The 15,936-nt window shown below is 41.1% G+C and overlaps 1 protein-coding gene across 1 annotated transcript; it reads right to left on the bottom strand.

Moving 5' to 3' along the window:
* Positions 1 to 8,880: 8,880 nt before the first annotated feature.
* Positions 8,881 to 12,531, bottom strand: SOSTDC1 (sclerostin domain containing 1). The gene is made up of 2 exons (XM_035319457.1): positions 12,137 to 12,531; positions 8,881 to 10,225 (listed from the first exon to the last, which is right to left on the bottom strand). The coding sequence occupies exons 1-2, from the start codon at positions 12,339 to 12,341 to the stop codon at positions 9,810 to 9,812; spliced, it is 621 nt and encodes a 206-aa protein (XP_035175348.1). The 5' UTR covers positions 12,342 to 12,531; the 3' UTR covers positions 8,881 to 9,809.
* Between the last annotated feature and the right edge of the window lie 3,405 nt (positions 12,532 to 15,936).

The following is a 15,936-nucleotide window of genomic DNA, read 5'->3' on the forward strand; positions in this document are numbered from 1 at the left end:
TGGCAGCGGTTCCCAAGTCTGTATGTTGTCATATGGGAACATACAGCTGCGGGCAGTGCAATAGACAGTCAAATGTTGAAGAAGACAAAACTGTTTTCCCTACAAATCATAATTAACAGCTTTGGGGAAATCCTACCTTATTCTTATTAGCATATTCCTGCATGTGTATTTTTACAAGTATGATTGCAAAATATGATTTTAAAGGGTTATTTCTCGCTTTGAGATTCTTTGATGAAGGAAACTATAGATAGAATATTTACATAAACTGTAGTTCCCTTGATTTGCTCCTAGTGCTATGTGGAATTGAGATTCTACATCATCTATTCAGCAAGGGAGTTATGCACGTGCATTACTCAGATGATGCAAATAGTTGACTATCAAATATCAAAGCGTGCTTACAGGCCTAATATGTAGTGTACATAGAATCACCTATAGGCCACATCCCTAACGGGAGTTATAAGTGCTATTGCTTTCATACCCCAGCCTGCAAAGTATGTTTGATATGTGCTTTTGGTTTTAGACAAAATGGTGTAACGAGCTGTAAATTTTAGTTGATGAGGTAGAAGTGCTGCATGTTTTTTAGTTTGTTAATCGTTGAAGCATAAATAGAAAATATGAGTGTTACAAATGTAAAGAAAATGTGATCTCTGCACACAGCAGAGTATATCCATACTTGCATTTCATTGTAGGTAACTGTTGAAAAGCATATATCGAGTTCCACCTTTGTATTACTTGTGCTAAAGGAAAAAAATGGCATAAATTTTATTTGATGTTAGACACATTTTAAAGCTTCAGCATAAAATTTTATATTTTCACCAGAGTGTTTATCCCTTCTCTACTCAGTAATCCTTTAGGCTATTTCTTTGGGATATGGCAAGTCAGTTCAAGAGCTAATGAGTACTTTGTGTATGCAAAGTAAAAAAAAAATTAAACAGAAGAGAATTACCCCATAGTATCTAATCCAATAATTCATGAGAGTGAGAGTCTCTGACTGCAACAGTTTTAGTGAAATTCAGAACAATTAAAGAACTTCAAGAAAGTCTTCTACTGCTTTGGGGAGTGCTGTGGCAAGTAGATGATGAGATGGAAGCCTCATAATTTTTCTTTAGAAGTGTTTGCTCCAGGAGCATCTCCATGACTTCCAGGTACTTTGGTCAGATGTCAAGTAATGCCAAGGTTGGGGAGGCTTATCTGCTCAGCTTCAAAGTTAGCATTTCTTGTAATAATTTATAGGAATTATGCATTAGGGCATTAGACTGTCTGAGGGCACTGTATGGTGACCCTAAAAAAGGTGAAGATGTGGAAGCTGAGGGACAGAAATCCCTCGGATTGTTTTCCACCATCACTTTGACTCAAGAATCGGCACGAGTTATTAGGACAGTGCTTTATCATCTCAGTAAAAGCAGTCATGTTTTATTTATTTTTTTTCAACAGGCTTTCAGTCATGAGTAGAGAAACAGTTACCTCTGAGCGAAGACAAATGGCAGTTTCCTTTACCCAAATCAATTCATAGCAGAGAGAGCCTGTGTAACTGGTTATATATGTGTAGTATTAAGCCACAAATGCCAGTGATACAGTGTGAGAATACTTGAGAGATGGGATTTTCATTACTCTAAATCTTTGTTTGAATTTTGGCGTGCCACGTCGTGTTTTATTGCTTTACAGTGTTCTGTGTTATCTCCATGGAGTGTTTGTTCCTAGCTGTACTGTCAAGGACTGAAATTCTAGCAGGAAAGACAAGGTACTACACAACACAAAAAATGGACTTTGCCCTGGTAGAGGGGTTTGTATTGTACACACTAGGCAAAACGGTCATGTGGAGCTTTTTCATTTTTCTCCTCCTCTTTCGACTTTTTAGGGTTATATTCCAACCTTTTTGGCAAGTTTTAAGGGAAGTGCCTTAAAACACAGCCTGCCTTGTGGAAAGGTGTGTGAATCTTTTTTCTCTTTTTAAGCAGTTATTTTATAGCAAGCAAAAACTGCTGGATGATAGTCCCTAAGAACTGAAAAATGCAGCATTAACAGTAGTCCTGTCCTAGTCCTTTGCCTCATCCTTTGCTGGCTTGTCCAGTTCTAGCTCGAAAATGGCAGATTGGAAAGGGTCAGCCCTTAGATCCTTGCCAATTTTTTAAAAGATCAAGGTTACAGAATTTTCCCAGCTGCAGCAATGTGGCTATCTGACATCCAGCAGTTATATAGACTGAACCTATTTAACATACACCGCTGAGCAACCATCAAAGGTTAACCATTTTCCAGCATGCTAATCTATCTGGATACAAACCAGTTATTTAATGAAGAATGTTATGTATACTGTCAGCTTTTCTGAGTAATCCAGTCCTACTCATTTTACTTTTAAAAATTGTTCCTGGCAGTTACCTGTACCTGTACACTTGTGTTTCCACATGCACTCTCTTCTCTTCAACAATGAAAACTTAAGGAAATGGATTAAGTAACCACAGAACGGTTACTTAGATCACAGAAACACAGAATGGTTGAGGTTGGAAGGGACCTCCTGAGGTCACCTTGTCTGACCCCCTGCTCAAGCAGGGCAACTCAGAGCAGGCTGCCCAGGACCACGTCCAGGTGGCTTTTGAATATCCCAGAGAAGGAAACTCCACAACCTCTCTGGGCAACTTGTGCTAGAGCTCAGTGTCGTGGTTTAACCCAGCAGGCAGCTATGTACCACACAGCCACTCACTCCTCCCCAGTGAGAGGGGGAAGTGGATTGAAAAGGATGAAGTGCAAGAACAAGATAAAGACAGTTTTATAAGAATGGGGGAAGAAATCAAAAATTCAAACACAGCAACATAACATACTATGAAGAAAATTATTCCAGCCAAAACCAGAACTCTCAGTAAATCTCACGATAAAGAAGTGCTTCCTGATACTCAGAGGAAACCTCCTTTGTTTCAGTTTGTGCCCATTGCCACTGGAAAGAGAAGTTTTGGTCACTGAGACTACATGGAAAAGAGAACTTAGATCTTTACTATAGCCAGAAATTTCAAAGTAGAGGGCACAAGCAGGAAGATATGTAAGAGGCTGCAGTATTTGAATAAAGAGTACCACAGTGTACTGCATTCTTAAGATTCAGACAGCACCTTGAATGGTCAGTCTGATGAAGACTTCTGTATAAAAGTATACAGAAAAGTATTTAATTAAAGAAATAAAAATGAAAACCTATATTAATATTTACTTTATTCTTGTTAAAGAATATTGGAAACGTTTTCCTCTTGCAGAAGTTTCAAGATCCATAACTGATTACAAAAAGCTCAAGAGCAAGTAAGGGGACATTAGTTTCAGAACACCTAAAAGAGGTTTAAAGGGTAACTCACTACCTTTATTCATAGAATCAAGGAATGTTTGGGGCTGGAAGGGATCTTAAAGATCATCTAATTCCACCCCCCTGCTGCCATGGGCAGGGACAGTCTCAGTCATAAAATCAGATTACTGTAACAGTATCATGGTAACGCTGAGAGGAAATGCTTTTACTGATAGACTTTATCTATCTTGTGAACAGGATTTTAAGCAAGGAGTTTAGTTGTCTGGCAGACTGATAACTTTCTAAGAAGTATAAAGTAGGTAATTAGGCAAACCATTTAAGCTCAGGCAGTATTGTTCTTTCAGAAAGAGGAGGCTGTAGCCACACTCTAGAAGGTATGACCAATGCAGTGAGATGTCAGTTTCTGCATAGATGTCAAGTTCTGGGATCTCCCTGACTTGCCCTGGCTCTGTATGGAATCTGTGGATGGTACAGATACACTGTGCTGTGCATTCTTGCCTTTGCATGGTAGGAGAAGAAATGGGGACAGTCATGAATTTAGACTTGGCAGTCTATTAAATCCCAAGGGTAGCTTGTGCATTGGCTAATGCTGAGCTTGGCAATCTGCAGACAAAAAAGTCTTTTGTAGTCTCCTGAAAAGTTGTGATGAGCAGAAGAAAATGAAGGACATGCAGCACATGTTGTCCTCCACAAAATTTTGTTCCATTTTTGAACCATTTTCTCACCTTTCACCTCTTCTAAACACACCCAGATTCAGACATTTCAATATCTGAAAACAAAAGATGCAGTGCAGTGACACAACCTGTTCCACACAAGCTGCCCTGGCTACCATCCTAAAAAATGCAATAAAGATGTACAAAAGCAAAGGTTTCAGCAGGCCAAAATTTTTGCAGCTTTACATTTGAGAAACAGTCAGACCTCTGTTCTTCATCCCAGCTTAATGGCCATAGGGAGTCTAAAAGAGCTTTCTTCAACCCATCCCAAAATAAATGAATAAATAAATAAGTAAATAAATAAAGTAATAATCTAACAAGCAACAGATGTTTAAACTTGCTTCAGCTGCAATTAAAACAGTCTTTGTGCTATAGAGTCTGTGTTAAAGCTCTGCATAGCCCCACCACTTCTCAGTGCCCGTTCATGTGGTAGGGCTAGACTTGTACTTCCATTTCTCCTTAGGCCCTCCCTCAATTCTCCACTGTTTTATATGAAAGAACTGTAATGAATGTGCCCTGTTGGCTCTTCCTTAGCCCACTAAAGCATTACATTTCACAGGCAGGATTATGCTTTTACTATGTTTCTTTGCAATTTCCTTACTAAGTAACTTCTCACCAAGGCTAACAAAACAAATCCAATGTGGAACTCCTAGGTCAAGTCATAGCATGACTTATCCTCTGAGTAGTCAAAATTAAAAAATAATGCATCCAGTCATTCCAAAAAGAGATTTAAAATATTTCTAAATCAAAAAGTAAGTGTGCTGTGACAAATGCAGTTCAAAACAGCTATGGATTTAAACAATAAGATATTAATAGATTAATATACAACTCCTAAAACAGAGCAGGGGACAAGAAATAAAATATTCAGCAATTTAGGTGATTTTTAGGTGATTTGTTATTTTTTACTTAATATTAAGTTGATGGTAACAAATTTTTCAACAAGTGTCATCTTTGAGGTTTAGTAAACAGGACCATACTATTTTTCCAGTATATTCTGATTTAGGCCTTTTTTCCAGAGATGGGATTTTTGTTTGTTTGTTTTCCTTTATGTTCATGAAGTACCCTATTCCACAAATAGCCATAGTAAAGCCCTGGTTTCCATTTATATCAAGAGGTCCTCTGTATTTCTTTGTTGTTGTATAGAGAGGCATTAAGACAGCCTGAATCCCAGCTAAGTGATATAACATTACCTCGTTCACTGTAATATGTTGTCAAACCTGAGTGAGTTAAGAAAAAACAAACCCCAAAATGGAGTTATAATCCAATGTTTGTAAATATTTTTTCACCAAAGCGTAGAGACTAGTTATTGTTATGGCATCTAGTTTGAGTAGCATTAACAATGACGAGTATTTACATGTCACTGAAGTACTGAGGAAGGTGGGTGTTTGAATATTAACTGGGTGGTAGGCAAGTTACTTGTAAATCACATTTTTCTGGTGTTTCAGTCCACATAACTCATTTGACAAGCGAGCTGAAAGTCTGGGTGCCTTTCAGAAAGATGCATGGACAGGCTTTCTGTTGGGGTGGGGGAAATGTTCAGGCAAAATTAACAAATCCAGTGACAGAATGTCTGCTTAACTCATAAATCTCTAGAGAAATTTCAGTTTTAGCCCGGAGCTATGTTTATATGTATGTCAATGAAGTTAAAATCAAAGCCCCTTGCCTGGCCTAAGGGAAAGGAAACGCATCATGAGAATAGGATACCTTCCAACACTAAGGATTCCTTATAATTTTCCACTGAACACCTCCAGGTTAATACTGTAGCAACAAGACTCCCACAGTGGAATGTGTTGAACAGCCCTTTCTTGATTAATGCTAGACTTCTCCAGGAAGGATATAAAGGTCAAGGTTAGGAGGACTGCAGTGATTTACTAGCAGAAATCTGTTGGGTGTTTTGAAGGATGTTATTCAAATGTCTGCTTTTTGTCCAAATAACTGAACTTGGACAGGGCATTTTCAATTCCAAGGCTACTAGAAAGGAGAAAGCAACAGATTTGTTACTGTTGCTAAAAAAAAAAAAAAAAAAACTGAATAAATAAACTACTCAAAGGGCCGTTCCTGTCTAGACTGCAAGTGTAGACTTCCTTCTGACTTCTGCAATTGATAATGCCTTAATGACTCGTGCTATCTACTGCTGACGGCCTCCATGCAGCGTGCATCTGAATGCTACCATGCTATCAAAACAATCAGCATCTGGCCAAGTTTCTATCTACTGGTGTCTAAGGAAAATTGATTTCCATTCATTATGAAACAATTTACCCTTTAGCTGGGGGCAATTTTCATCAACCGGAAAGTAATGAAATAATGATGGCAGATTAACAAATTATTTCTAACTTGTTCACTTGTAGTTTTCTAAAGCAAGTGTGACAACTTATAAAATTATTAGGTTCTTTCTAAGATGTTTGTCTTTAAATATATAAAAAATCTGCTTCTTTTCTCAAATCTTGAATTGCAGAAAAGTGACATTTTGTGCAAGGGGAGTTTATCTTCCTTTGTTTTGGCTGATTTTCCAACTACCAAGAAGGGTGACACAGGTTTTTATTTCCTTGTTGAAAATGAGGCAATGAAATTGAGCTCAATCTATGACTATAAGGAAATGCTTTTTTAAGAATCCTCTGGACTTAGTTTATAAGATAGGATATTACTGAGAAAGTCTCTATACTCTTATTGTCATAAATCTAAACTATTTGGTGATCTAATCTCTGTAAAAACTACTTATGTGCCTCTACATTGTACTTTTTCAAAATATTCACATGCTTATTGCAGCTATTTGGCTTAATATTTCAGGTGAAAACTAAGAAAATTCTTTCCTCGTTAACACTGAAACAAGCATTAGAAGAGCTATCATATGTTAACTTATTTCAGTTTAAACAATACTATTTTTTCATTGAAGCTTTGGCAGGATTCTTCCCTGTAGATACAAGAATGATGGCCCATATCCTACCCACAACAACTTTACATTCGGGGACTCTCCATATGGAAAAAGCTAGCTGGATGTACTTGTATAATGCCTTTTGTTTGGATTCTTGGACAGACACCCATGAGTCTTGCAAGTAACAGGGTGAAATAGAAGGCAGGTCGTATAGGCCAGGTGGAAGCATTCAGAGCTAGGAAATGGATGACAATATATTTTAAGAAAATTCATCAGGATGAGCCCCTTTCTAACACTGCTTTCCTGCCGATCGCCCTCGCAAAAAGCTGAAGTCCTGCCCAAAGACGAGACCCTAGCTACCTCAAGTGGCACTTCAAAGTTAAGTTGCTGCTGATGGATAAAGCTTCTACAAGCTTCACTTGTTTATTCAAATATACCAGTCTTCAGATGGGCCCTATGGTCTTTCTGTTGCATCTTCAGCAAATTTCCATGAAGTCATTTTAATGGAAGTGTGTCAGTTTATTCCCCTTCAGGTGTTTCTGTGTGCAAAGACAAACTAGGAAAGAGTTACTATCTCTATTGCTAAGTGCAATCTGCTATTAAATATGCACGTTGTTCCTACGGTCAAACTTCACTGACTACAGAAGGGTCATGAGCAAGTTGTGTGCCTGTTTTCACTATTCTTCTAGCAGTCAAACACAGAACAGGCAGGGCAACCTTACTGATGAAGTGACTATTGTCTTTAAAAAGAATGATGGTAAATTTTGGTCTATTATCTCTGTCTTTTTTGCTTTATCATCTTGAAGAATTAGCCAGAGAATTTAAAAATGGTATAATTCTTGGTATTTGGCAATAGTCCTTCCCTTATAAAAGAGATTGAATGAGACCATAATGCCTGTTAAAATCAAAAACTTTGAACACTGTAGGTCCGCTGCCTTGATTTGCAATATCACATCACCTCTCTCCCTGCTACTTCTTTTATTCATCTTCTATAATCTTTGGCTTAAAAGAAGAATCCTTTAAGATCAGAGATTTTATTTATAAATGGTCTCTGATCTCATCCTTCTTATAGATCCGTGATCACAGAACAAAACTTGAAGCAACTAGGTCATTTATGCATTTTTTTTTAACTGTACCACCCTGTATATACCTTTAATGAAAAAAAGTATCTATCTTTGCACAAGTAGCAGATTTTTAAGAGAATTCTTTAAAGTAGCTTTGAGAAAAAGTCATTAATTTTTGTCATTAAAAGTCAGGATCCAATAACTCAAGCACCAGCAATGATTTTCAAACAGTTGCTATTTACAACCAAGGAAGATCTGAGGTAAGAACTTCATGATGAATCCTTTGAAATTAAAATGCAAGATTAAATGAGAAAACGAGGTTAAAGGGAGCTCATGTGACACCTTATTATTAGGCAAGACTTTTCATTACTCTCTGTTGTTGTCTTATCTTTGGGTGCAAACAGGGTGTAAAAGTTAATCATTTATGAACAGCAGTGTCCTGTGATGAAATCATGCCCGTATTACCTCCATATAGTTTGAAAGATTAAGAACAGATGATTCATGGACTATGTGTTGAAAAGTAGGTTGTTTTCTATATATTTCCTGACATGTCCTGTAATGATCTGTGAATGATGTGCAAGACTGTATTGGCTGCATGGGAAAGATTAAGCTGACAGTTATTTTTACCATTTGTCTTTGACTTGATCATCATCTTTAGTGTAAAAAAATGTGGTGTTTTACTAGCTTGTAAAACTTCCCAAATACACATTTCTTCTGCAATGTACAACTTGAGAATTGTTAAATATGAACCTAGTTTGGACTGTTAATAAGCACCATCTGTTCAGTCGTGAACAATTTTTACATCCAAAAAGAATCTACAGAAATATTATTTTTATATTAAATGTCATGAATAGATTTTTTTTAGCAGATGTTCTCCCACTTTTTAAGCTTAAATGTTGTGACCAATTAAAATGTGTATATTTTAATACATACAGCCAGACAATACAGTTTCTTAGCAGTATTTATTTTTGTACAAAAAAAAAAAAAAGGAAAAAAAAAAAAAGAAACCAATGAGTTTGAAAGGAAGTCATATCTGTCTTTTGATTGCACACTTTTAAACAAAAATAATAGAGTGGAGAATGAAAAAAAAAAAATAACAATTTTTAATTTGCTACTTCAAAATAACATCTAAGTCTATGAATGTTCAAAATGAAAATATATAAACCAAGAATGCTAAAACATCTATTTTACATTATCTACAAAATGTATGTTCTAATCCAGCCACAAATCATAGGAAAATACTTTGATACATGAGAAAAGCTATAAACATAGGAACATTTTGGAAGGAAATAACACACATAAAAGCTCATTAAATAATTACAACAACAAATAAATAGTTTGTTCAGCTTTCCTTTTTGATTGCTGCCATGCATATTTTTATTTTTGGTATACTGAGATAAAAGAAAGGTGAGCATGCAAGGCATTTTTTTTAGAATGAATCTGAAAGCAGATACTAGGTGTTGTATTTTAAGGTGTTGTCAGAAGTTCATAAAACATGATAGAGAAGGCAACAAATGTGATAATTGACTGTTCGCATGAAAACACACAACAAAGCATCTTTTTACAAAATAGACTTCAGTGAATATTCGTGGCAACTTTTCTTTGCCTCCATGGCGGGAGAAAATGTCAAAGTTTAAAGTATGGGTTTAGAAGGCTTGTATTATTCCCCATCTTGAGCACTTGGAAAATCACCCAAATCGTCCATATGCTGAGAATGCCCCTTTTGGTTTTGGTCAAAGCAATAAGCATGCAGCGTCAGCTGAGAGCACAGCAATGGCAGACTTGTCTTTAGGCAGTCAGAACTGTAAAGCAAACGGTTACAGGTGAGTTCAGTTTTGGCAGGAGGAGCAGGAGATGAGAGAGGAGAGAATGTCTGACTTCTAACTTGTACTGTGTTTGCTGGATTTACTGGCTCTTTTTCTCTCTTTGTGATGCTGGATGGGCTTTGCTTGAGAAGTTCCCTCAAAGTTGTGGCTCGACTCATTGTGCTGCCTGGTGTAGCGCTTGCACTTGCAGGCCGTGACCACAGTTATTTTGTAGGTTCTTATACTTCCATCCTGGCACTGCAGCTGGATCCTCTGGGTGCGAGTTTTGTCGTTGACGCATCTCCACTCCTGCGAGCTCCGCCTGCTCCAGTACTTGGTTCCGTACCCTCCTCCAATCCAGTTGGGGAGCAGCGGCAAAGGGAGGCATTCACCAGCGCACACCAGCTCCTTCAGGGGGTTGATGCTGGTGCACTGGCCGTCTGAAATGTACTTGGTGGATCTCAGCTCCCGACAGCCAACTTGAACCCGATCTGCAGAGTGAACAGAACGACAGACACTGAGATTCGGAATGCAAACATCTCCTTAACCAGACCTTTTCACATTAACAAGCTGTATTTTGCAGAAGTTAAAGGAGGCGGTAATCTGTACGGGACATCTTTTTACTGTTGTGTCCCCCAACACAAGGGCCTCAAGCACTGATGGTACCCCTGGGCACAACATAAAGGAATCGTAAGGATATGCACTTCAGCAGTTGTGGGAGAAGAGGCACTTTTATTCTCTATGCTTCTTCACAGGGACATACCTTTCAGAAGAGAAAAAATGCCCCAAGGGCAGAAATGTTTCCTGCTTGTTCTCAGTCTAGGGAACTTGCTCTGTGATGTTTACAACAATTATGTTGGATCATTAGCAAGGGGGAAAACAGTGCTTTGGAAACTGTTTATATGCTTTTAAATTAATTTTAAATAATATGTTTCTTGTCCTTCCACGGTTACAGCGGACTGAGTTTCCCATGAGCACTGATGCTCTGAACACTTACGTTGTGGAAGTGATAACAGCTCAAGTTTCCAGGGAATGGTGTTCTGCGCACAGTTTGAATGACTAGCAGTAGCAATTTCTGAGTGGCTGTTCTGCCCTCGGAGCAGAAGGCATCTGTCTGGTTGCCGTAATCTCTACGCTACGTGTAACATAGAGGATCCTGCAAATTCTCTCGGGCAACTGACATAGAATGAAAATGCAGAGCGTCTAACACAGGCGTGTTTGTACCCGTCTGTATGTGCAGCTCTGCACCCTGCAATAAACACAACTGTTTATTTCAGTAATTACACTTTGAAATAAACGCCCACAGCGTGCTTAATTTTAATAAGCAATCTTTACTGGCTATGCTCTCCCTCTTTCTGCAGGACAATTACGACGCAGATTCTACACACAATGCAATTAACTAACGCCTTTAACATATAAGTAATTACCAGAAACATTTCAGGGTGAATCATGAGAGGCTTTGAAGGTCCATCTACATATCACTGCTACGGGCTGCTTCTGTTGGCTTTTGGGAAGCCAGTTGGGAACGGGGACCCGGGGTTAAGGCCACTCGCCCGTCCCCTGCGCCTCAGGCTGGGCAGATCTGCGGGGCGACCTGAGGGGCTGGTCCCGCCTGACTTGCGGATGAAATTCAAGTTTCCCTTCCTGCAGCTGCGCTCAGGAATGTACCTGGGAGCACCGGTGGCGGATCCGAGTTTGTCTCCCCTGTTTTTACGTCTTTCCTGGCTCAGCTTTTCTCCAGCGACAGCTCGGTGGCAGGGAGTAGCTGCCGGCTGCCCCGGCCACCTGGCCGTGAGGGGACGTGTGGGGGCTCTTCCCTCGGCACCTGGCGTGGCCCCGCGCCGTGGGGGCCGCTTCGTGCCCTCCCTTTCCAGGGCTGCCTCTATTTTTATCGTCTCGCTGTGGGTGGGTCGGGTGCTTGTTTGGATTTCTTTCATTTTAGGGAGGCGGTCAGGGAAGGAGCAGATAAAGTCAGCGGGAGGTTCCCAGCTCCCCGCGCATCTGACACACGTACATAAAACCCAGGAGGAAACTACGGGAGGCAAGTCGGAGCAGGGCTCCCAGGTAAATGCCGAGCTCATTTGTTTACTCCCGCTGGAGGTGTAAAGCAGGTAGGCGCTCCAGCAGGAAGCAAAACCAAAGAGCGGGAAGAGAAATGGGAGGTTTGGCCGTGCTGCCTCTGAGAGCAGCCCCCACAGCCCCGGGAGGCGAGTCGGGCCGGGGGGCGCTTCCCATCCCCTGCCCGGGGACAGCCGGGGCGAGGAGGAGAGCCGGCAGCAGCCCCCGGGGGACAGCCGGCAGCGTCTCCCCGGCGCCTTCCTTCACCCCCGGCACCTCTCCCCCCGGCAGCACCCCGCAGGAGAGGGGTCGGCGGGTGGACGGACGGACGGACGGATACTCACTGCCGCGCTCGGGCGCCGTGCCCGCGTAGTGCCGGCCGCCGTTCCGGGCCTGGTTGAGCGTGCTGTTGCTGCCGGGGCTCGCCGGAGCGGGTTTGACGACGTGCGAGTAAAGGATCTCGGTGGCATCGTTCTTGAAAGCCGAGAAGCTTTTGGCGAAGATGCAAGCGAGGAGCAAGGCGGAGAAGTGAACGGCAGGGAGCAGCATGGCTGGGGCGGTCTCCGAGGGAGCCCGGTGAAAGGTTTCTCTGCTGCTGCTTCCCGGGAACTCTGCAGTCGCTCTTGGACGTTTCCCTTATATATTCAGAGAGGCTTGGCATCCGTTCAGGTGTAAAGTTGTGGAGAGCTTCAGAATGAAAAGCCACAAAAGGGGCGGGATCCCTACAGCAGCCTGCGAAGACCTCTTCCCAATGGGAGCGGGCAGCGAGCAGAGGAGGGGCTGGATGCTGGGTGCTGGGTCCTGGGTGCTGGGTGCTGGGAGCCCTCCTCGGGCTCTGGGGGCATCCCAAAACCCAGGAACCACGCCGGGCACTTCGGCCTCATGTCTGTGGCACTAAGGGGCAGAAGGAGCCTCTGTGGCTCCTGCCATGCCAAGTCCCTTCCCCTCCTTGCCAGGGCGCCCCTCAGAAAAACTTGCCCGTTCCATGAGGATGCAGAAGTTTGTGGATCTTGCAGGAAACCCCTAGTAACACAAAGGCTGTCTGCTGTATGCCAAGATGGCTTAAAAAAAATTACAGTGAATAATTTAAAGTTGCCTCTAGATGTTTTAAATTATGCAGCTTTGATCAACTGCGTGGAGCACTGCTGGAGAAACTACTTGTTTTAGGGGAATATTCTCTCCCTGGTGTGCACAGCTACAAGTATGTTCTGGATCACCATGCATAAAAGCATCTCCTCTAGGCTCCTTAGCACAAAATGTCCATATTCATAGCCTCTCACTATGCTCATTCACCAAACTCATCTTTTTTAGTTTTGCACATTGCCTAGAGCATTTTTGTATTTTAAATATATTATTTCATGTAATAAAGAAAACAAAGAGGGAAGAATAGTCCTTATTTTGGCATGTGCTTTTATTGTGTCACACACTTGATTTTCCATAAAATTACATGGCCCAAATCCAAGCACTAGTGTAAATTGAGATGCTGTCAGTAGGCCAGTGCTTGTTTGCATCGGCGGTGAATGCTCTGTAGATTTTCATTATAAATAAAACAAATGTGATCAACACTGAAAGCTATAGTGTTCCGATTAAAAGGAAACATTTTCCTTGGGAGAAAGCAGGAGGTGACATCATGTAAAGATTAGCCTCTAGTCTCACAGTCTTTGTAACTGAGTTGATATCTAGAGTCATGCTGGATTTTATTTGCTGTAATGAAAGCGGAGCTGGAATATAGATCAGTTACCTCTGCTGACAAGGTCAAAACCCCAGAAATTGAGAGAAGACAGGTTTGTTTCATCCTAGTCACAAGCAGGCATTTGTCTGTATCAGCACTGTTTCCCTCCTATGCCGCTGAGAAAGTTACAGTGGGTTTCAGCCGGAGGAGGGACGGATCCGCAGCCAGTACCGAACTGATAGCCTCTGCTTAAAAGACACAGGAAAAACAGGAGTGGTGCAAGGTGAAGTGAGTTTTTCTGGTGGAGCTGTGTGTGGGGAAGTGAGTTGATTGCCTGCATCTATTATGAGTAGCCCAACCCAGTTCTGGAATAACAAGAATGTTGCAAGGCAGAGTGAGATCTTTCAGCGGGGCAGTGCACAGAGGAGTGGGATCAGCGCTAACCCCTGACAAAGCTCCGAGCTCCACTCTCGTGGAACATCTTATTTAACCACAGAAGTGAAGGTGTACATTTTACCTTCCCTTTAAAATAAAGGAGAAAATGAAAGCTTCCTGAAGCAAAGTCAAAGAAGATATGTACATTACAGAACCATTAATATTTGACCATTATTCTCCTTCAACAGCAGTTAACCAAAGGCCTACTCTGCCTGTGTTCAAGTCCTACCTCATTTTTTCTCATATTCAGAGCTTCACACATCTCACCTTCCCTGTAGGTTAGTCTCTGAGCTGAACTGGCCAAATATAATTAAAAACCTGGAACCCATTTTTGCAGTTCTCAATAGTACCTGTAAATATTAGGCAGGGGACCTCTTCCTAGTTAGAGAGATTTTCCCACATTACACAAGACTTGGGAAAGTCAGAGGTTTCCTTGAGATATGTTTCCTTTGAAATAAGGCACACAACCTTCTCACAATAAATAAATAAATAAATGTATGGGAGCTTGTATTGCCTGTAGGACTGAGCCTGCAATGAGCTTGCTAAGCGTTAACCTTTTCAGCTTTCAGTGAAAGCTAAAATTCATCCTTTCAAATCTGGGCTATGTGAAACCAGTAATTTTGTCACATGCTTCTCTTGGCCTCATCACTCAGAGAAGGAAGACCTCCGGACAAGCCTCTTACAGGCTTTGTAAAAGAAAAATTTAGTCCTGAATTTGTCATAAGAAAGATAACACAGATTACCTTGTTACCTTGTTTTTCTGTGAGCTAGTAGGTTATAGACATTTTAATTTCATTTGCAATTTCCACTTATTACAAATATTGTATGAAAATCTCATGATGTCAGTACATCTGGCAGTGCTGTCAGCCTCCCTGCTTCAAGAGGTAAGCAGGCTTCTGAGGAGTTTCTCAGTCAATTGACTTTACCCTTTCTGTTGCCAAACCTGGAGCTTGCAGTCTCGCGCATTGGCTGACTTTTACTGAAAGAGATTAGGAGTCACATGAGGGAAAGGGATACTGGTCGGTCAGATTTTGTTGTTCTTCCTGAGCAAACCTCACAATCAAAAGGTGTTTCCTAAAGCTCAGATCAGAACAGGTTCCTAGACTTAAAGTGGTTCCTGCTACCTTTACTCAGATGGTTGTGATGAGATCTCAGAGGTGAAGGCTGTAAGTTGCCTATGCCATCGTGGCCTCAAAAAAAAAAAAAAAAAAAAAAAAAAAAAAAAAAAAGACTAATATAATGCATAGTCTGACCTTATTCTAGTCAGATTCAATGGATTGTGTGGAACATTGCTCTGTGCTTAATCTGTAATATTGGCCATAAGGAATATATTACACAAGGTCTTTGAAGTCTGTACTGGCTTCCTTTTTGCCTCTGGGCATAACTCAGGATGTTCTTATTGATCTATAAAACCCTATATGCTTTGAGTCGTAGGCAATAAATTCTCTTTCCTTTATCTGCCATTATGACACTTAAGATCAGCCAGGGCACCCTGACTGTATCTGCGTCGGGAGGGTTGAGTGCTCAGAGTGGAGGGCGACGGGCTGGATTTCACTGCTCTGCAGGATCCCCGAGAGATCCCTAAGAGATCCCTGAGCCCATCCCGCTGCTTGGCGTGGCTGCCCACAGCCCACCGTTTATTCAGATCCTTGAAAAGTGGCCATCGGGAAAGCTCAGGGGAGAAACCTGTTAACCAGATTAATTTAAATGTTTGTACATGTACCCAGGGATGAGGTGGTACATTTTAACTATGTTTTTTGTTTGTTTGTTTGTTTTTCTGCTTAACTGCTTCTTGTATCTTAACAGCCTTGCTTCTAATGGACCTAGATATAGTGGTAAAGCCATCCATCACTCTTCACAGAGAATGGCATCCAGAGGTATCCGCACCTTCAGTCGTGCTTTTGTCATTTTCTGTGATGCAGAAACACACACTTCTCTCCTTGTATGCAGAATACATTGCATGCAATACGTATGCTCTGTGAAGGTCCCAAAAGAGAATTCTCTTCTTCATAGGTGACTCCATGGTCATTCTTAAGC

This window comes from Oxyura jamaicensis, chromosome 2, assembly GCF_011077185.1.
Source record: "Oxyura jamaicensis isolate SHBP4307 breed ruddy duck chromosome 2, BPBGC_Ojam_1.0, whole genome shotgun sequence".
NCBI lineage: Eukaryota > Metazoa > Chordata > Aves > Anseriformes > Anatidae > Oxyura > Oxyura jamaicensis.

Bases quoted from the DNA above. Each gene is read 5' to 3' on its own strand.
- SOSTDC1 (XM_035319457.1), bottom strand. From the start codon at position 12,341: ATGCTGCTCCCTGCCGTTCACTTCTCCGCCTTGCTCCTCGCTTGCATC. The intron at 10,226-12,136 runs GTGAGTATCCGT...TTCACTCTGCAG, and splicing joins CACGGCGCCCGAGCGCGGCA to ATCGGGTTCAAGTTGGCTGT.